Genomic DNA, 20,727 nt, shown 5'->3' with positions numbered 1-20,727 from the left:
TATAAAACATCAAGGAAAAAGTGGATTATTCCGATTCTCCGAACCATTGGTCACAGACAAACACATGCAGCATATCTTTATTTGCAATCCTTAAAATCAATGCATGACGCTAAATACATAGCGACCTTTCTTAAAGCAGTCTTGATAACACGTCGCAGCATTTCTAGCTAATTCTGGAACCGAATTGTATCTTAAAATTTATTTTTCTATTTAAAAATGTTTTTTTTTTTTTATTGTGTTTCTTAATCATGTGTCTAAAAATTTTTATTATGTACTTTTTATGATTATTTACTTGATAATCGAATAAAAGTTAATGAAACTGAAACTGAAAGTTAAAGAGGGCGTTCGCTGTGCCCGTGCAAAACTAGAGGTTTGAACAAGTACCATATTTCATTTTGGCGTTGACCAGCTCATGTGCAATGTCGGCGGAACCAGGGCCAAGCAGTCTGTAAATGCATGAGCAAAACTGGGATGCGTGCACTTTCATTTTGGCATCAGGTGAAAAGCACAGATAAAGAAGTTTTACACTTAACGGTAAGACACTGAGTGATTAGAGTCGAAGTGTATTTCATGTTGCAAAAATGAGGAAGCATGCTGGGAAACTAAGACATTGTTCTCCATATCTGTCTGCCTTGAGTCGTTCCTCTTGCTTTTCTCCTGCCAAAAGGAGCAAGAGTAGCAACAAGGTAGAAACAATGAAAAGGTTTATCGTAGAGACATTATTTTTCCTAAAAGAAGGAGAAAGGGATCAAAAGCATTTCTAAACAGTAGTCCATGTACTCTGACCTATTCCAGTCAGTTTATCAGATAATACTTGTTCTTCTGCACCTGAGCAAAGGGGGAGTATACCTCAAAGGAGTTAATTCCAGAGTTGTTGATCCATGTTAGGGGGGAACATGGGATTTGCCAAGGAGGAGGTTGAAGAGTCCTTCACAGACATGGAGTTAAGGCAATTGAAGAAAAAAAACAATTGTTGGATTGTCTAGCTATGTGTATATGATAGAATTGTACTGAATGAATAGAAAGGCCAGGACTGGATTAATTTACCAAGATTCATGACAAAATTATACCTTCTATAAGCCACTGGCAATTACTCAGGCTGCAGCCCAATCACTCTGGTGAATGTTGCCACAAACGCAGCCAGAACACCATCAGACTGCAGACTAAGAAGTGTAGAAAAGAAGAAAAAAAGAAAAAAAGACGAGGCAGTGGCATTTTCCTTCTATGCACCCAGGATTTGGAACAACAGCGCTGTATCCATCAGGGCTGTCCAAGGTCGCTCCCCTGGTTCCATAGTGGTATCCAGGGCAGCAAGAAGTTCTTGGAGTTTCGTTGGAATAGATCTGTCGGTCAGAACCTGGGCCTCAGACAACACACTTATTAAACATTAGCTGCCTGTTCATAGCCCTGGGAGGCCTCCGGGTAGCTATGAGCCGTATAAGACCTATACAATAGAATGCACAAGAGTTAAAGAATAACTGGTGTGGTAGTCTTGCAGGCAGCCGTGGTATAACCACTGTTATTGAATAGCAATTAGATAGACTGGGTTTTGTCAAATATTGCTGTTTATTCTGTGTTTTTGGATTATGTCAAAGATCTATTTTTGGCTTTGGTAGTGTACCTAATTAAGTAATGACTGGGACGAGGGACAGAGAAGTAATGACCCTATTACTTTCCTATAGCCTTCGTTATGCTCTGTTCATCTAGGCCTCGTCCCAGCCATTACTCACCCAACGTCCTTGGTACAAGCTCTTGTTGAAGCTGTGGATTACTCAAAGTACAGCCTACGTGTTCTTCTCTGGCTGTCCGATTTCTTCTAACAGAGGCGTGTATTTTGGATACAGAGGCAGTAGCCTCATTACACCACATTCGTTGTGAAAAAAATAAAAATTGACGCAGTTTTGGTTTTCTTATTGATCTGTGACACTTTGTCACAGGTTAAGATGGTTCACATGGTCAGCGCGTTGAATTGCTCTGAGAAACTAACCTATTTATAGAACTCGACTGAAGGGGAGTGGAATTAAAAATATCATTTCCTGTAATGATTACATTCTTTTTTAAGTAATGAGTTGGACGAGACTAATAGCTATACACGTTTATTACAAGGTGCTGAATCCTTTTAATTATTTATAATTCTTGTTGATGTGTAAAGTTCATACATGCCAACATTTCAGGAGAGCAAAGTGGGAGAGTAAAAAAAAAATCGGGAGAATGGGGCTCTGAATCGGGTTACTGGCATGGATGGGCTTTGGAAGTGTGCTGCTGTAGGATCGGACATTTGAAACGCAAATGCACGATTTTTTCTTACCTTTTAGAAGCATGGAGCATAATGGCAGGCAGAGAGGGTGATGCACGTGTTGGGCACGGGCCTGGCAGGTTATTGGCAGTGCATGCACCCCCCACCCCCCTGTGGCAGCCCGGGCTGAAACAGCTCCCCTCCCCACCGTACTTCGCAGGTCTTTAAAAGACGATTCCCTTGTTAATGACGGTTTGCTAGTTTTTCACCCTTTCGAGAGCCCCTGCATCGCCACTCTTTGCTGGAAGAATTAGCACTTTACACAATCAAGCCTTGTCAGCTGAAACCCCCGAATAATCGGGTTTTTGCTTGTAGGAATCGGGAGGCGGGAGACTAGCCTTCAAATCGGTAGTCTCACGCCTGAATCGGGAGGGTTGGCATGTCTGAAAGTTGTTTCTGGTTTGTAAAGTACAATTATACAGGCAACATGGACGCATGCGAACAAATCACTGCACAAAAGCACATGCGGGCGCAGATCATTTCAACGTGATTAACTATGAACTGGGTCACGGTCCAATCTTCTTCCATTGATGAGCATTGCAGTATAAGACAGACTCCCATGCGGTTAGTGTGTAAGAGGTACATCAGAGTGCGTCGTTGTCTACACAAAGCAGGCAGCACAGATCCGCTCACCTTCACAATCTAACGCCTGACAACCCCTGGTCAGGAAACAATAAAGGAACAACAGACCAAGCATGACTGACCCTACACTCGCCATTACAGCACTTCAGTTAACTCGGAAAACGAACAACATAAACGACAGACTAGGGACAATCCATATTTCTTCTGTTTTTGACATACGCAGTGGCCATGTTGTGATGGGAAATGTTATTAAAAGGCGTTTGATCGCACAAGAGCCACCGTATAGTATAGTGATATTTTACTGCACTGTGTTTTTTATTACTACAAAGTGTAGAACTGGAAGTGGTACGTATGTGTTTGGCTTCCGTTAGTTTGCGCAGGGTGAATATTTCTTTAATTTTCATCTTTTGAAAGATATGGAAAGCACTTTGTGTACATTGATGACTAAACGCCACCAAAGTCTTGTTCACCTCCGGGAGGGGCCAATGGGTGGAGAGGGGGGGGGGAGGTAAAGATTCGAACACCGAGTACCGAAACAACCGTCTTTTCTATTTCTATGGCAATGTCATGCTATTATAAGGTAGTCTATTGGTTGCCCTGACTTGTGGTTGGCCATATTTGTGTTCTCGGTATGGATTGGTCATAAAAATAAAGTCAGTTACAGATAGTACATTTATCTTCCGTGCAATCCGGTCGTACACTCAACTGGTACTTGTGCAGGTTTTATATGGCATATCATATATAGTTACGTACATTAATGTATATTTACCTTATTTTAACCATAGTAAATAGCATTAAAAAACATATGAAACTGTAAAAAGCGTGTTCGTATTATTGACTGTATCTATAAATCACTCGTGCAATTCCAGCTATCCATTATTTGCTACTGTTGTACTGAAATAAATTGTGAAAAAAATGTGATGTCCGCCGCCTACCCGGCATTCAGAGTCGCTTTTGCCTGACTTGTCCTTTCTTTATTTCACAGTATGTGCCGGTTTGTTTGGCTGTGATCCCGGCATCGGCATGGCGGCAATTGGTGTTCATCTTGGCTGCACATGTGCATGTGTGGCGGTATATAAGGTAGGGCGCGTGCCTCAGACTTTAATGTGTTTGTGTCTACACATTGCCGTCAGCATCTTAGCTCCCAGGCTACCACCCTTCCATCTGAGCACAGGCATTTTGCCACATCTTCGTGTATTCAAAAATCATTCATCACAAGCATAATACCCTTTCCAGTCTTTTGATTCAGATAGCATGTTTATCTGAAATCTTTATTCACGCAGTACAATGGCCCGTACATCATCAAACTATTTCTATCATAAGACTTTCTTCTCCCCTTGCGCGCTACATTACATACTCTAAGGCTGCAAGAAAGCCCGAAGAGTTCAGCATGACAGCATTGCAAAACACAGCGTCTCGAATACCTACTTCCACAGTTGGACTGTTGGATGTTACCTCTCAGCAGTCAGTTTAAGCACTCTACACATTCGTTCCCTGCGGGATAATAGACAGGTGTGTTATGTATGATACAAGGCCTTTTCAAGAAGTTTTGAAACATTGGTAACAATTGTGAATTATTGTCACTGACTGACTTTTGGAAGCCTTCTCGTAAGCGCACTGCACCCAAGAACTTTACAATGGCCACAGTATTTGCTTTGGTTACCACATTGATTTCTGGCTTCCTAGAAAATGATCCATTATCTCAATAGGATGCTTGTACGCATATCTCTTGTGGATTGGTCCCAAGATGATATTACAAATTATTTCCCTAGACATATTGGGACTTCAGTGGTTATAAAGGTGGTCTGAAAGTAGACTGAGTGTATTCTGAGTTTATTATACTCACAACACTCCCTTACTACCCTTTCCATGTGTTTGTCTAATCCTGGCCAACATTCATCATGCCTTTGATTTTGATTACTCCCAAATATCCATCATGGCATACTTCGAAAATCCTGTCTTTAAGTTTTTCATGAGCAATTGCTTCGCTGTTTCTGAACAATATGCCATTTTTCATAGCAAGCCCATTCCTGACTTGTTACGAAACCTGTAATTTCTTCTCTATATTCTTCTTTTTAGTTTAAAATGCTTTATTGAACTTTTACGGAGAGACAAAATATAAAGTAAACACAATATTCAAAACAGTACAATTCAAACGCGGTGAATAAAAGAAATACATGCTAGCTTAACAGTTTAATATAGCCGAGCTCGAATTGAAAAATATAAACTATTTACAAAACAATATGCATTTTTAGGAGATTTTATAAGAGAAGAAAAGAGGGAGGCGGAAAAAGAAAGAGAAAAGGAGAAGAGAGTTGGAAAGGAAATGATAAGCAATAACAACAGCATTGCATTTACCGCAACGGCGGCGCCCTAATCAGAAAATCGAATGCAGAGGATGCGGCTACCACTCCGAAAGCCTGGAGCACATATCCTGCGCATGCCCAGCTCTGCTACAAGACAGAAGGACCTTACTGAGAGCAGAGTGGATTAAATTAGGCGTTCGTACATGTCGTCAGGCAATAATGGCAGCTATGAATCAAGAAAAAATAATCCTGAACATCCGGTTTACCAAATTTGTTGCCAGAGCTGTAAAAACGTTGGGAAAAGAAAAGGCAGCATTTCTTTTGCCGGTCGGCCCAGACATCACCCTGTAATAAAAACTCAAGCGGCCACCGGCCCCCCTCCGCATGGCCTACATGGACACCGCGTTCAGCTCCCCAAAACCAGCTGCCATATTGACTTATTTCCCCTATTTAAACTTTTTTAAAACCACTCTGTGACTGCCATGTTATTTAACGAGCTGATCTGTAAAAGATAAACGCACATACAGACAATTTTTAAATTTCATTCAATTTTACTACTAGACTATTGCACTGCTGTTGTATTAATCAAAGGTCCTCTTCCACTCCTTTTTTAAATTCATATATGTATACGTGAGTCATACGGTTTTAACATTTTGTAATGATTTTAAGTAATCAAACAATAAACGTGAAATTTGAACAGCATCGCAATAATAACCATGTTAACTTAATGAAGGTTTACTGACATTTATGGAGGTTTATAACTAGTGCGTAGATTTGGATAGAACAGCTTGTCTGGATAGGAATGTTACAACACATGTCCTGTGCACACGTTACGATCAATAATTATTAAGGTTATTCAAAAGTAAAGAGTAAAATCGTAGTCAATGAAACAAAGTAGACTCATGGGAATGGTTTCTTTTAAATGCAATGTATTGGGCCTTCCTTTCTGATAGGGTGACATCAAAGCAAAAAACAGCCAGCCGACACGTGTTTCGTCAAACGGGCATGAGACCAGAGACTCTTCAGGGCTGTTCAAAGTACAAAGTTTTAGCTGTTTGTGTAGCCGGTGATAATTCCAACCCGGCGTATACGGGTCAAGATTGGAGTATCTATCGCTGGTATGAAGGGAAAGTAGAGGACGGGCGGGTGCAACCATTGTCTAGGCAAACTGTGTGTATGCCGAAGTTAAAGGACCAGTGGTGTTTCATTTCTGTGTGGGAGCTCCCACACAGAAGTGAGACACCACTGGTCCTTTGTGTAGCCGGTGAATTTTCACCGGCTACACAAACAGCTAAACTTTGTACTTTGAACAGCCCTGAAGAGTCACGGGTCTCATGCCCAGGCGCCATTCTTCTTGTATGTACACGCTAAAACCCTTCATGGATAGGAATGTTGTCAGTGGCAATCATAATAAATCTTTTTTTAATCAGTAAAGGAGTGGAAGTGGCATATGCGCGATCCAATCTGTGATGATGACATAAAAGATTCCACCAGGCAATAAAAGTAATTTTAGTGGTATCTTTCCAATTGGTGGTGATAGTCTGCAGGGCAATGCTATAGCCAAATCAATAAACTTTCCTATATTCCCTTAAGAACACCACAGGGAGGAAGAGCTGCCTAAATCAATATGTGAAATATCAAAAGAGAACAACGTGGACTGAATTTCATTACGTTTTTGCCAAATGAGCCGCCAGAGCATATTAACCAAAGGACCAAGAAAAAACGTGTAAAAATCACTTTTGTCATGAGAACAAGACCAGCAATTCGCATTGTTAGTCAGTTGGAACAAATGGAGGTCCTCAGGGGTCAAGAAGAGCCCGTTATAAAAATAATACGTTTGTGTTGTGCTTGCGAAACAAGAGGAAGTGTGGATCTTAGCCCATATGGAGCTCCATGTCTAGAAGGGAAAATCCTGGTGAAGGTCCCTTTCCCATAAGAGTTCCAACTTGGATTTTGATCTCAATTTTGAAGGACGGGCTAAAATTGTATAGGTGCCAAATGCCTTTATTTGGGAAGAGAAATCTAAATCGTGGGAGGGGGGGGCTGATTTTGTGGACCTGCAGAGGAGTCCTGAGTGTGGAGGAGGAGAAGGGAAGTTTTAAGATGCAGAAATTGTGTGGCGTGTTGAGAGGAAATATATTTTCTTTGAAACTCTGAAAAATCTAATAAGAGAGCTATAAGCTCTCCAAGTATGTAAATGTAAATGTAGAGGTACTTGTATAGCTCACGACTACCCGGAGGCCTCTCGGCGCTTGTACGAATACCGCTGAGGAACCCTTCCTGGCCTTTCCCTGTGAAGTGCCCACTCCTGGGCACCCCCAAGGTGAAGCCAGGCATCCTAGCGTTGCTGGGGCCGTTGTGGAGATTAAGCAAGCTATTGCCCATAGTTGCAGAGTGGGACTCATGATTAATATAGGCATCAAGGCGAAGATTATCAGGTCCGAGGAAATTGAGCCCAAGACCCGCCGAGGCGGGAATTGAACCCTGGTCCCGGGCCAGACTCTGCATCAGGGTCTGCCGCTCTAACCATTGAGCCAGTATATGGCCAATGGTTATACCTTTGCCGATCCATTCTTTCCAAAAAAGAGCTCTATTATTTAGCTTTAAGTGTTTATTGTACCAGATAGATGATTGTGAAATAATATCTATATTTGAATTAGAAGAAGCAATTAAAGGTTTCACAACTGGCATTGAATGGGCAAGTATAGGAGAGAAAAAGGTCCTAAAGGGTGCGAAATATGAACTGCCTCTTTTAAAGAAAAAGGTGTAAGTTGAGCCTGGTCCAATTGACCCCATGTGGTTAGCGTTGTGTAAGGGTTGGGCGAAAGAGAAGTCCAGATTTGTTTCAGAGTAACAGCGGAATGGTAGTGTCGATGGTAAGGAAAATTTACCCCATCCGAACCCTTGGATTGCTGGAGACGATATAGCGAAATTCTAGGCTTGCGTTTATTTCACAGGAAGTTGATTAAGGAACGGTTAATGATTTTAAAGAAAGATAGGGGGAGGGTAACCGAGAGCATGGATAAGTAGTAATCGATAATTGGTAGCAGCATCATTTTAATTGTTGCTAATCTACCCCACCAGGACCGAAATAATGGAGACCAGCCTTCCGTTAATACAGTGATTTTCGTGATGATCTCGTTGAGGTTCAATCTAATGGTTTCTTTAATGTCATTAGTATATAAGACACCTAAACACTTAATATATTTTGAGTTCCATGTAAACCCAGTGTCTTTAAACATATCTGAGAGGCAATATTTATTTAGGGGCATGACTACTGATTTATTTATATTTAGTTTATATCCGGAGACTGTAGAGCATTCATTTAATAAAAAGAGAAACGCCGGTACAGACGTATTTGGATTGGAGACATATAATGGGATGTCATCCGCATATGCTGTACATTTTAAGTCAATAATTTTAAATTGAAAACCGGTAAACAGTGGAGAACAACACATTGTTTCCAAGAAGGATTCTAAAGCTAAAATAAATAGAAGTGGAGACAAAGGGCAACCTTGTCTAATACTTCTTTGGATGGGAAAAATAGTTAGATCACCGACAGTTAACCCAAATAGAAGTGGAGGGGGCGGAGTATAATAGCTGGATATGATGAATAATGTGGGGTCTGAAGCCATGTCATTTCAGTGCTCTGAAGATGAACCCCCAATCAATTCCAGAGTTATGGCAGCAACTGGTGAGTTCAACCTGGAAGCCAGATGAATTGTCAAGAAAAGTTCTAGAGTTGTCCCCAATGGAATGACCCTGTACAAAACCTGACTGATGTTTCTCAACCGATTCGGGGATGAACTGATTGATGCGAAGAGCTAGTAATTTAGCAAAGATCTTACAATCCGTATTAATAAGTGAGATAGGTCTGTAATTACCACATTGAGAGAGATCCTTATTCTTCTTAGGAATGAGACAAAGCATGGCCTGAGTAAAGGAGCCTTGAGTCTTTCCCAGATTAGAAAAGTGGTTGATAAGAAGCAATAACTTAGGAACGAACAGCTGTTTCAAGTGAAGAAAAAAACGTACAGAAATACCATCAGGCCCCGAGTTTTGTCTTTTGGAAGGTGTAGAATGGCATTAGAAATTTCTTGTTCTGTAATTGACAATCAAGAGAAGACAAGTTAACCAACTTCTCTAGGGGTTTGGGAATGGATTGGAAATAGGCATCAATGTGATCACTTGAAGGTGAGGAGTCAGGAGTGTACAACTAAGTATAGTATTCTGTGAAGCATTCTAGTGTCTTGGTGTCATTAACATGCCTGACCTCTTCGCCGTCTATCCTAGCAACAATCTTGGATTTTTGTTTTTTACTTTTAAGGTAGTTGGCCAGAGATTTACCAGCCTTATTACTACCATACAACTTTGCATTAAACTTGAGCGAACGTATCCCAGGACTGTGTAATATATTGCAATTTAGCTTTAATGAGATTTGACAGGGTATCTGAGTGATTTGAGGAGGAATATTCATGTTCTAGGGTCTTAATTTGTTTTAAGAGTAGCATTGAATCTCTACATGCCTTCCTCTTTTTGTTTGCAACAAAGTTTATTATTAACCCCCTAGCCATGGCCTTCAATGCATGCCAAATAAAGTTCATCTGTGAGTCTGAGGGAAGAGTGTTTTTGAAAAATTCCTGTAAAAACAATGCAGATTGCTCAGTGAATTGGTTGTCAAGTAGAAGAGCATTATTAAATCTCCATCTGCGTGAAGTGGATATAGGAATGGGATAGTCCAAATCAATTATCATAAATAATATCATAAATATCATAATTATCATAAATAAGTATTGAACCTATCTCTGCATGTGTCAAGAATTGAAGAGTGGGTTTTGTGAGAAAGATATAATCTAATCTAGAGTGGGAATTATCTACTGGGGATAAAAATGAGAACTCTAAAACATCTGGGTGTGAAATTCTCCAAACGTCCACCAGCCCTCTGGAAGATATAGCTTTATGAAAGGTCCTGTGCATTTTATTTGGAACAAACCTAGTTTGACATTTACGATCGAGAAAAGGGTATAACAGTTGATTACAGTCACCTCCCACTATAAGATTTTTTGTTGCATGGGAAGAAAGGTGAATAGAAAATTCATTCAAAAATTTTAAATCTATACCGTTACGACCATAAACATTGCAGGTTGAGAATTGGGTATCGTGGATCCCCATAAGGTTTAACAGAAGCCATCTCCCGTTATTATCCTTAACTGCGGTTTGTGTACATAACGATTTATGAAATGGCCCTTCCTTCTCAACGTACACTGTAAATGTAAATGTAAATGTCAAGGTATTTGTAGAGCGCACTGCCACCAAGCGGTTTCCTGGCGCTATTACTCATACCGCTGTGGAACCCTTCCTGGCTTTCCTTGTTTAGTGTTCACTCTTGGGCACCCCCAGGGTGAAGCCAGGCATCCTAGCGCTGTTGGGGCCAGTGTGGAGGTTAAGCAAGCTAACTTGACTTAAAGATTTGTGCTCCACTCCTTTTCATTTACATCCAATGCTTCATTGTCCTGTAACCTAACCACACAATACTCTCCCCAGGCCCCTTTGTTATCTTTTGAGGATGAGGGCATCTGATTGCACATAGAATCTTTTATAATTATACTCCAACAGTCTCAAAGATGCAAGCAAGTTTAGGAGAAACTGGTACTAAACCGTAAAAGTTAAGCACTTAAGTTCACGGCGAATGGAGACCGGTCTAGTGCACACATTGTAGTTAAAATGATCTAAAGCCCAATCATAAGCCAAGGCTTCTCTACTAATGTAAATGTAAATTGATACTTGTATAGCGCACTACTCACCCGCAAGGGTCTCAAGGCGCTTGTACGAATACCGCTGTGGCACCCATCCTGGCTTTCCCTGTGAGGTGTCCACTCCTGGGCACCCCCAAGGTGGAGGCCAGGCATCCTGAGCGTTGTGGGGGCCGTTGTGGAGATTAAGCAAGCTATTGCCCAGAGTTGCAGAGTGGGACTCCATGATTGGAATAGGCACCGAGGCGAGAATTATCAGGTCCGTGGAATATTTTTTTGAGCCCAAGACCCGCCGAGGCGAGGAACTGAACCCTGGTCCTGGGCTAGACCTCTGCATCAGGGTCTGCCGCTCTAACCATTGAGCCACACTTCTCCACTAATCAAACAGAATGTTTCCTCTCCAGAATGATGACACGAGAGGCGAATGCATTTATAGCTTTATTTCCAGTTGTGTTAAAACTGCGCTGATGCCTTTTTAAATGGCATCATTAGCAATACAAATGTGCAATCCAGATCCTATCCTTGAAGAAGAGGAGCAGAACAGATACTATCTTTTAACCTTTCTAATGCATCTTGACAATCGCCTGACATACTGAATTTTGCCTACATTTTGAGTAATTGTCTGACAGGGTAAGCTAGTTCTGCAAAGTTGTCTCCAAATTGTGTGTAGAAATCTACGAGACCCAGAAGTGATCTCACCTCATCCTTATTTTCTGAACGAGGGGCTTCCCCTTTACTGCTTCCACAAGTTCCTATTTTTGGTTGTATTTCATTAACGCCTCATTCGTATCCATGATAGGTTATTCTGTTTTGACAGAATTTGCATTTTTTTAAACTGCAGTAATTCATTGTTTTCAAAGATGTTGAATACTATTTTTCATTTGCAATTAAGTACTTTCTTATTCTACTCCATAATCAGTATGTCATCTTGGAACAAAATCATGTTGCTTACCCCCAAGAACATTTTTAGCATTAGTCTTGAAACATTATGGCAGCAGAGGCCATACCAAAACCATTTTTTCTGTATTGGTGTGTATTTACCTGGTAGTAAGCTGCAATTATGTCTGTAGTAGAAAATAGCTTTATAATGTTGGTGGCAGCTAGCAATTCATTAATCTTTGGTTGGTTATCCTGTGAAACAATCAGCACTGGCCTTTACCTCATATTTTTAAACACAAATCTTAGTTACATTTTTGAGTTTTAGTCAATAGATATTCAATGCTTACCAACATAATACATCGTGGGACTGACCAATGAACTTCCTATAATTAGCATGTTGTTATGTTGGGCATACCTTTTAATTACTATTATGATTGCCCATAGGATGATATCTATTTTCTGCCCACAATATACAGGCATCAATCTTGTATTAAAGTTGAACACAAACAATTTCGGATATAACTTGTGGCGTTAGGGAAGAGGGTACGGTTAAGGAAGGGGGGTTAACACTCCTTGCTCAGACTGTTATGTTTGAAGCAGATTCATCAGGGGGATATTAGGGCAAAGGATGTCAGTTTAGACCATAGTAACCTCCATTACTGTTGCAGGGCTAGCCAGTCCTGTCAAATATGATACATATCACAGGCATGGGGCATCATAGCCGCATCTCAAGCACCTGCATAGTTGAGAAGGCCAGTCGTATTAAAATATGGGACGATCAATAGTAGACATTAAGGAACTTAGAATACAAGAATTTCAGTTTAGATTATCTAACTACCCTATCATTAAGTGTCAGTCCACTCCAGTGTATTCCTCGCTCATTATTGTCTGCCAGTAAAGCCTAAAGGTGCATTAGACAGGAGCGGAGTATTTTTTGGTAATAAGGGCACTAAAAAGACAAGAAAACACTCCACAGTGTAAGCCTCATATGCTGAGATATTACAAGACCTGAGAGTGTGGTAGAGTTACCAGCAGTAGGCCCAACTGGTTCTGGTGACAGAGCATCGAGTGTTGGTATTTCCGAGGTATGCAGGCCATAATCTGTTTGTAATGCAAGAAATGATCTGGGTTACCTGTCGTACAGTAACTGTTCCAGACAGTGCTACCCATCTCACAGCGCACCAAATAGTTTGACCATCAATCTAGATACCTGCATTATGCGATGTGGGCTCTTTTTTCCATTGAAAGGTTTCACCCCAAGTATCTTATGGGCATTTTTCCGCTCAAAGAATAATTGGGTACACTATAGTGGTTGTAGCTTCATTATAAAAAAATATCAGGCACACTGAAGTGAGGCACTAGAGGACCTTGAGCTCTAATGCAGTTCATAGAGTGGATTCCCTTGGTTGCATCAGGAAGCATGGCGCTTGTGACAGATGATACGCCATGCAACATGATGCCACATGGGGTAGTCTTCCAGGTGTAGTATGTGTCTTTTTTGAATATTGTCAAGCTCCACGTATTTTCGCTCCACACATAAGAACTAATATCTCAATATTCTCTTAAGGAGATAAACTGGTAGGAAAAAAAATATGTAGTTGAACCTGGGCACAAGAGTCATTTTGACCATTTGTACCCTCCCCAATTAAAAAAAATAGTTTGAGATGTGACCACTTCATTAAGTCAGCCCCATTTCCCAGCTCTTCAAGGAAGCAGATTGCCTTCCACCATCTTCTCAATGCCCTTGTTGAAATAGATGCCCAGATAGACATTTGAGCCCTACTGCAACTCTTCTGCATGGTGAAGTCATAAAAGCAAGCCTCGAAGGTGGAACGTGTCATTTGTAACACTTCCTTCTATCAATCTTATATCCAGAGAAATTATAGATAAAGGACTTCACTGCAGAGATGGGGAGCCTGGATCTAAGAACCTGAGCAAAACATTGTACGTTTTTATATAAAGGGTTTGATCTGCCCTGCTTGTGCTTCTATCTGTACCAGGAACTGCATTTGAGTAAAGGACACAGCTGTAAGGTTATAGGGCCAAAAGAAATAAGAGTGGAGATAAAGAGCAACCCTCACAAGGGCCCCATTTTATCCCTATCGTCCTGGAAAGGAACCCCTCCCCTGCAGTTGATATTCGCTCTTGGAGGATCATACAGCCAGTTCACTTTTGTGATGAAATCTGTCTCCTACCTGACTATTCAGTGTCCTGATGTCCCCCTCTGAATTAGTGATGCTATAACTTAACACAGTCTAGCCACCAAAATCTGTGCCAATGTTTTTGTATCCTTACTGATCAAATATTCCAGTCTGTAACCAGAAAGTTCCATGGGATCGTTCTCCTCCTTTCTCAAAGAAGGAGAGTGTTGGTGGCTTTATCAGAGATTAGGCATAGGGAGCACTTGGTTTCACTTTTGTTGAAAAAGCGGTACAGTATGGGTGTCAAACAAGATTTCCCAGCTCTAGAATATTCCTTGAAAGCTATCTTCACCGTGGTGCAATAGCATCAGTTATCAGGGCTCGAAAAATCCACTCACACGAGCTATTTTTAGGAATTACTTTCCTGGCGAGTTGAAAATCCTCTAACTTCAGGGCAGACAAACTGACTTTTGACTTCTGTCTCTGAAAACACACCGCAAATGTGACAACATAATAAGATACAAGCATTTGCAATGCAATAGGTCTCGCATTTATGAGAGTTTGTGCTATTGGCATTGTAAATGACAATGCCTTTTATTTATGTGTTGTTTTTAAAACAGATAATTAAAAGGCAATGTCATTTACAATGGCAATAGCTTAAACTCTCGCAAATTCGAGACCTAGTGCATGGCAAATGCGTTCAGCGCCCGTGGTATAATTTTTTTTTAAAAAAAGCATTAGGAGAGCGAGTGGCCACAAAGCTATTTGAGAAACTAGTGCTTGGAGGCTGTAGTTAAAGCCTACCAAGTACCAACACACGTAACAGGGGGTGTGACCATGGGAGGCTACAAAATGAGACAAGTTAGTACTAAGGAGAGACTACTATGCCTACTGACCAAGGAACAGCCACAGTTTACAGTGGGAGGAAATGATTTGTCAGTCACAATTCTGAATGATTGTTCTCCTTTATGATAATTAAACATTATGATGTGCAGTTTACACACATCTCTGCAGTAGGCGCCCTGTTCTCTGAGCTTCCTCTCTACTCTACTTTCGTGTAGGGCTTTCTTATTAATGCGGCCCAATTCTGTCTATTTCGACCAATACAATTTTTCTGTCTTGAACTTATATCTACCGAGAGAAAGAAACCACCCTGCTCTCTTTGGAGCACTCTTAGTATTCCACCGGAACGCCGATAAAGAGTTAATTGCCATCATATTCAAACATACTCTGGAGAGCATTTCTTTTGGTACTGCCATGTTCGCAAGAAAATGCAGCACATTTTATGCACCAATTTCATTGTGATAAAAAATAAGTAACACTTTGGATGTAAATGATTTTAACATTTCTAAGATCCTTTATTTGCTATGTTTGCAACAGAGGTGATAACAACCAAACACAATAACCTTCAAACGTGACAGCGTTTATGCTTCACTCGTGCCGCCGTATCTACTTAGAAATATGTCCCTGAAAATACATCTGCATGAATTATATAATGTGCCTGTAGAAAAAAAGAGGGGGAACAGAGACTGACTCTATGCCATTCATCCTCAACACTTTAATTAGGCCATAACAAATCAGATAATATATATACTCCTAGAAACCGACAGCGGGGCATGCAGTGCTATGTAATTGACTGCCAATAATGGAAAGCAACTGTAACCGAAAAGTGAGTCGGCGCTGAGGTTGGATAAATCTTAATTGTGTTGCAGTGTGACCAAATCTAGTGGTGACTGTACGGGCGCAGGAACAGCTCTTCGGAACCACGCCGTAAAAATAATAACACGTTCATGCTCATCCCATGGGAACGGGGTCACTGTGAAGCAGCGCACGATTCTCCCACAAGTGTAAAGGCTCCGACGCAGCATTCCGCTGTAAAATTCACCCTGTCCGGGGGCATTAGCCTGCTCACTTGAAGGCACGGTGAAGTGGCGCGCGTGCCTTGGCGGGGCTTGCTTGTGTGCTTCCCAGAGAGACAGGAGATTGGGAACGCGCGCGCGCGGCCGGCTCCGATCGCTTTCCTGAGCGTGCGCGTGCCAGTCTCCTGGGAAGCAGACCCGGCAACTATAGTATCGCGCCTGCGCGATGCGCATATCGCTTCGCCATATGCATCGCAGGCGCGAGCCCTAATAAAGGCATCTTAATTGCTCACAAAGTGAAAGAGCAATAAAAATGCCATTAAATCTTGTTATCTTGTCACATTTGCTGGGTCTCAGAGACAGGTCAAAAGTCCACTTCTCTTATTACATTTATTTTTCTTTCTGTGACTTAAGTTATGGGATTTTGTAAAGTGAACTTTGTGACAATTGAACTGTGCGTAGCATGTTAAATGAAAGGCTGAAAGATGTCACGCTGTTCTCAAACACAGCATATGAAATAGCTAAGTGAACCTTTCAAATATTTTAAATATATTCCACTAGTTATGAAGACCCATTTTTGTAATTCTGTGGTGAGAAAAATATTTTTATAGGATCAAAACAAATTATACCTCTGTATTTAGTGATGTGCAAATTTTAAATATTTTTACTGAAACCCAATTTCCAAACATTTGTTATGCGCTATTATCAGTAAAACAACATTTTAGTGGGAACATTTTGTGGCCATTTCAATGGAAAATATGCTATCTGTAAATGACAATGCACTACTACATCATGCTTTGGTAATTTATTTATGAAAAGTGAGTTTTTAAACATGATTTGGGAATTATACCTGCTCCTGCCCAGATGACAATGCTATGAGTGAACTAAGTGGCTAGCCACGAATCATGTGTACCCTATATATGGGCTCAATTCTTGTTATACTTGTATATTTTAAGGTGCTCTCTTATTTGATAATAAAGAAAAAAGCGGCTCCAAAAGAGAAAATATTTGCCTAGGATAACACAATTTGAGACCAGTTCAGGGGTCATATACATTACAGTTAGATCGAGTAGATTATTAAAGTTACTAGTCCTGCAGGTCTAGTAACATTTACATGATTTTTCAAGCCCTGATTATCTTTTCTTCAGTAATTGTTATGTTATGTTAGGCGGATCTTATAAAGCGCACATTCACCATAGGTCTCTTAGCCCTGAATTACAGATTTATCAGAAGGTCATAGGTCAGTTAGATCTTGTATACTTGTTTGAAACACCAGGTCTTCAGACTTTTCCAAAACTAAAGAGTATCTGCCACTTGGCGGATTGTCATCAGCAGGAGATTCCAACTAGTTGGAGCTTTAACCGAAAAGCTTTGGCCTCCTGATCTGGTTTTTCACTATGAAACAGTTAAGGAGTTGATGTGTGTAGATCTTAGGTTACATAGGGGAACATATTTTTTGATTTTATCTTAAAATAATTTCAGAGCTAAGTTGTTTACGCTCTAAGACAGTGTAACGGAGTTTGAATTGTTTCAATTGTTTAACTTGGATTCAGAACAGATTTTGTAACAGAAGGGTGGCATGTGTATGCCTTGGGACACCTAAAACAACTCTAGCGGCTTCATTCTGTGTCACCTAAAATTTGTGCAAAACAGTCTGGTAAATTGGCATAAATTATATTTGCATAATACAGCTAGGTAAAATGGATGCTCTAACAATCATCGTACGTGCTTCAAAGGTCATGAAAGGAGTTATTTCTTTCAACATTTTTAGAGGTAAATGAACATTTGGATACCACAGACTTCACTTGGATCTGCATTGAAAGATTTTCATCTATCATTACTTCCATGCTGTTGCCACCATCGAGGGGGATGAAGGTGGGCCTTAGTCACTAGGCCAATAGTGTAAATTTCAAGCCATAGATGTGTTAAGTAAGGCTACTTTCATCTCGTATCTGTTTCATTTTAACCAGTTTAGTTCCATTCTACGTGCAGTAAATCTCATGGTGTTCTGAAAGTGTGTCTGAGCCAAATGAGTGCCATCCAGATGAAATACTAGCTGGGAATCACCATCATATATCTCTATCTGTCTGGTCACTTTGGTGCGCACTTCAGGATTATGTGCACTTTGGGCCAGAAAAGCATCAAGTCACACATGACTGGCATGAGCACTATTTAGCAATGAGGTGGAAGACCCGGGGTATTGCCTCAAAGGCACGAGAGTTCAATGGAAGACCGACACCTTCAAGTATCTGGGGATCCAGATCTACCACCAGCCAGTTGACCTATTCGACGGAAAACTGGGCGGGCGATGACAGCGCTCAGATCTCAGATACGCTTTTGGTCCATACTCCCGCTGACAACCACAGGCAGAGTGGCTCTTGCCAAAATGGTCATGCTCCCCCGACTCCTGTATTATTTTGTCAGCCTGACTCTATTCATCCCAGACTCTCTCTTTTCTGTTCTCAACGCGGTCCTGCGGGACTTCATCTGGGGCGTGTCCCGGCATAGACTGGTGTTGGTGAAATTATTCCTGCCAACGGACAGGGGAGGCCTGGCCGCCCCCTGCTTCAAACACTACTACCTGGCCGCGCAGCTCCAATGGATCGCCCGCTGGCTGGCGGATAAGGGGAGAGACGACACAGCGACAGATGAGCCACCGCACTCTCTGGAGCGTGTCACCAAACTTTTTCACCCACTGTCGGCACCTGAGCGCCCAGCCCCGCTGCTGCTAGCAGTGGCATATAAATGCTTCCGCAGAGCCCTGTTCCTCACACGCAGGGTGCTCCCGTACGCGCCAGCCATACCTTTGTTAGAGCAATGGAGGGAGGCAGATGTCCAGATGCTGGGCGATCTCTACAGAGATAGAGCCCTAGTGGCTTACGAGATGCTGGTCTCTGAGGACGGGCTCCCCCCGGGGGATTCCTACTGCATCGCTCCCTCATAGCGCATCTGGCGGCCAGGTGGGGAGACATGGCGACGGAGCCTGAACAGCACTTGACCATGCAATACCTCCATGTCATGGGGAGGGGCAGCATCTGGTCCGCTGGTTTGCTGCGTCGCTTTACAGATGCATACGGAGACCAGCCTGGACCCACTTAGAGGCAAATGGGAGGGTGATTTGGGAAGGTCGCTCTCTGATAAGGAGTGGGAGAGAATACTTAAACAAGGGTGTGGAATTTATTAATATATCTACTTGTCCATGGGGCAGGTTGCTTCATAAATCTACATGTCCTGTAACAAAATCCACTTATCCCTTTGGTGCCATGTTGTGCGGCGACAAATTGTGGCAGCAATCTTATTATATAAGAGTTCTTATATAGCCTCTCTGATTATGCCAGGGGTGATACCATAGTAGTGTTTAAATACTAGCAATCCCTTTATGTTACTTCGTTTCCGCAGATCTACATACTGGGACTGAAGGTAGGGGTAAAGAATAGTTCCAGGGTTGGAATGTCCTTTTGAGTCAGTGCAAACCTACACTCATATTGCTAAACTTTGAAACCGTGTGTCCACATTGTTATACTGGAACTACTGTCAGTATTGCAATCGAAACTTACATTTACTGAGAGCGCTCAGCCTAATAATAAAGGATCTCAATTAATGAACCATTAATACAAGTTTGAACAGCATTAACCTATGCACACAAATATTAACTGAACTGCAGGCAATGTCCTTCTCTGATCCTTAATGTGGTACTGCAAACTGGCAGCCAAAGGGTTTGTGCTGCAGGGGGTTAGGCCTGCTTGTCCCAAGGACAAAATGCACATTAAAACTTGTTGCCCTTGACCCCAAACAATATGTCGTGGGCATCGAGCTATAGGAATTACACATCCCTGCTTAAAAGCCCGGTACGCATTCCCAGGAACATGCGCTTTCGCCAGATACAGCTTTACGTTGTACATAGGGCCTATCTTACGCCTGAGCTAATCAACAAGTACTTCCATCGCTCAGATGCGTCCTGCTCCAGGTGCGGCGAGATAGGTGCGGGGCTCCTCCATCTTTTGTGGAGCTGCCCTGGGCTGGGCACTTACTGGAGTGCAATTAGTGAGCTACTCAGGAAATGTATTGGTCGCATTATACCCTTTGACTGGCCTGAATACATTTTGCACCATTTCAGGAGGCCGCCCAAAGATCAGGTGCCGTCCCGTTTCTTAGACCTGGGGATGGTGGTGGCTAAGCGCCTCCTTATGAGGCGATGGAAGGCGCGTGACCCACCTGACATACAGGCGTGGACTTCTTCCCTTCAGGCATGGGCTCGGGCGGAGTGGACTGCCATACGTACAGAGGAAACGTTGGGGCTCCGGAAAGAACCCATTGCGGAGCACTGGGAACGTATGCTTAATGCCCTGAAGCTGCCGGAAGAAGTTGGTGGTGCGGGTGCTGTCGTGGTCTAGGAGGGCGCCCTTTGGGGGTTGGAGTGTACCGTGGGCTGTTCTTCTGTCTGGGTACTCTGTTAGGTACAACTATTGCCCCACTGGGGCATACAGGGGGGCTGTGTGAGGGAGGGGGGAGTGGAAGGGGGGTTCGTATTAGCGTACATATGTGTCCGTGGTTTTGCCGCTGTTGTCTCAGTTTACTTTTAGTTGGTGTATAAATATCTCTTATGTACGCAAGTCCGAGTTGGGGGGTCCACCCAAAAACCCTGCTGTTATACAGGGCTCAGCGTGAGGACAGTCATGGATTGCCCCCGAAACTACCTACTTAGACGCTTCACAATTTAGCCAGCTCTGGGCGCTTATCCACTGTTTCTGAGTTGCTGCACCTGCGACACTGTGACGCCTACTTGTAATACTACTGTGCATAAGAATGTTTAATTTGCATGTCCGGGCAGCTGTGCTGAAATGGTTGAAGTTCATACTGTATTATGTGAACTCTAAAATGCAAATAAACAGATTTGACAAAAAAATTACT

General features: G+C 42.1%; 2 protein-coding genes across 3 annotated transcripts in view; one reads left to right on the top strand and one right to left on the bottom strand.

Moving 5' to 3' along the window:
- The window catches only part of CDNF (cerebral dopamine neurotrophic factor), a 149,707-nt gene extending 146,674 nt beyond the window's left edge, over positions 1 to 3,033 (bottom strand). The window contains exon 1 of the mRNA XM_078655046.1: positions 2,930 to 3,033. Within this exon, the coding sequence (XP_078511172.1) occupies positions 2,930 to 3,014 (85 nt within the window). The 5' untranslated portion in view covers positions 3,015 to 3,033. The remainder of the gene's footprint in view (positions 1 to 2,929) is intronic.
- Positions 1 to 20,727, top strand: part of HSPA14 (heat shock protein family A (Hsp70) member 14) — a 440,582-nt gene that overhangs the window by 200,766 nt on the left and 219,089 nt on the right. The window contains exons 1-2 of one of the 2 annotated variants that reach the window (XM_078674200.1): positions 3,548 to 3,586; positions 3,864 to 3,958. In XM_078674200.1, coding sequence (XP_078530326.1) covers positions 3,902 to 3,958 — 57 coding nt within the window. In that variant the 5' untranslated portion in view covers positions 3,548 to 3,586; positions 3,864 to 3,901. Of the gene's footprint in view, positions 1 to 3,547; positions 3,587 to 3,863; positions 3,959 to 20,727 lie in introns of those variants that run through there. The other variant, XM_078674199.1, reaches the window with a different exon arrangement.

This window comes from Lissotriton helveticus, chromosome 1_1, assembly GCF_964261635.1.
Source record: "Lissotriton helveticus chromosome 1_1, aLisHel1.1, whole genome shotgun sequence".
In the NCBI taxonomy this organism is placed as follows: domain Eukaryota; kingdom Metazoa; phylum Chordata; class Amphibia; order Caudata; family Salamandridae; genus Lissotriton; species Lissotriton helveticus.
This window is presented reverse-complemented; position numbering and strand designations above follow the sequence as displayed.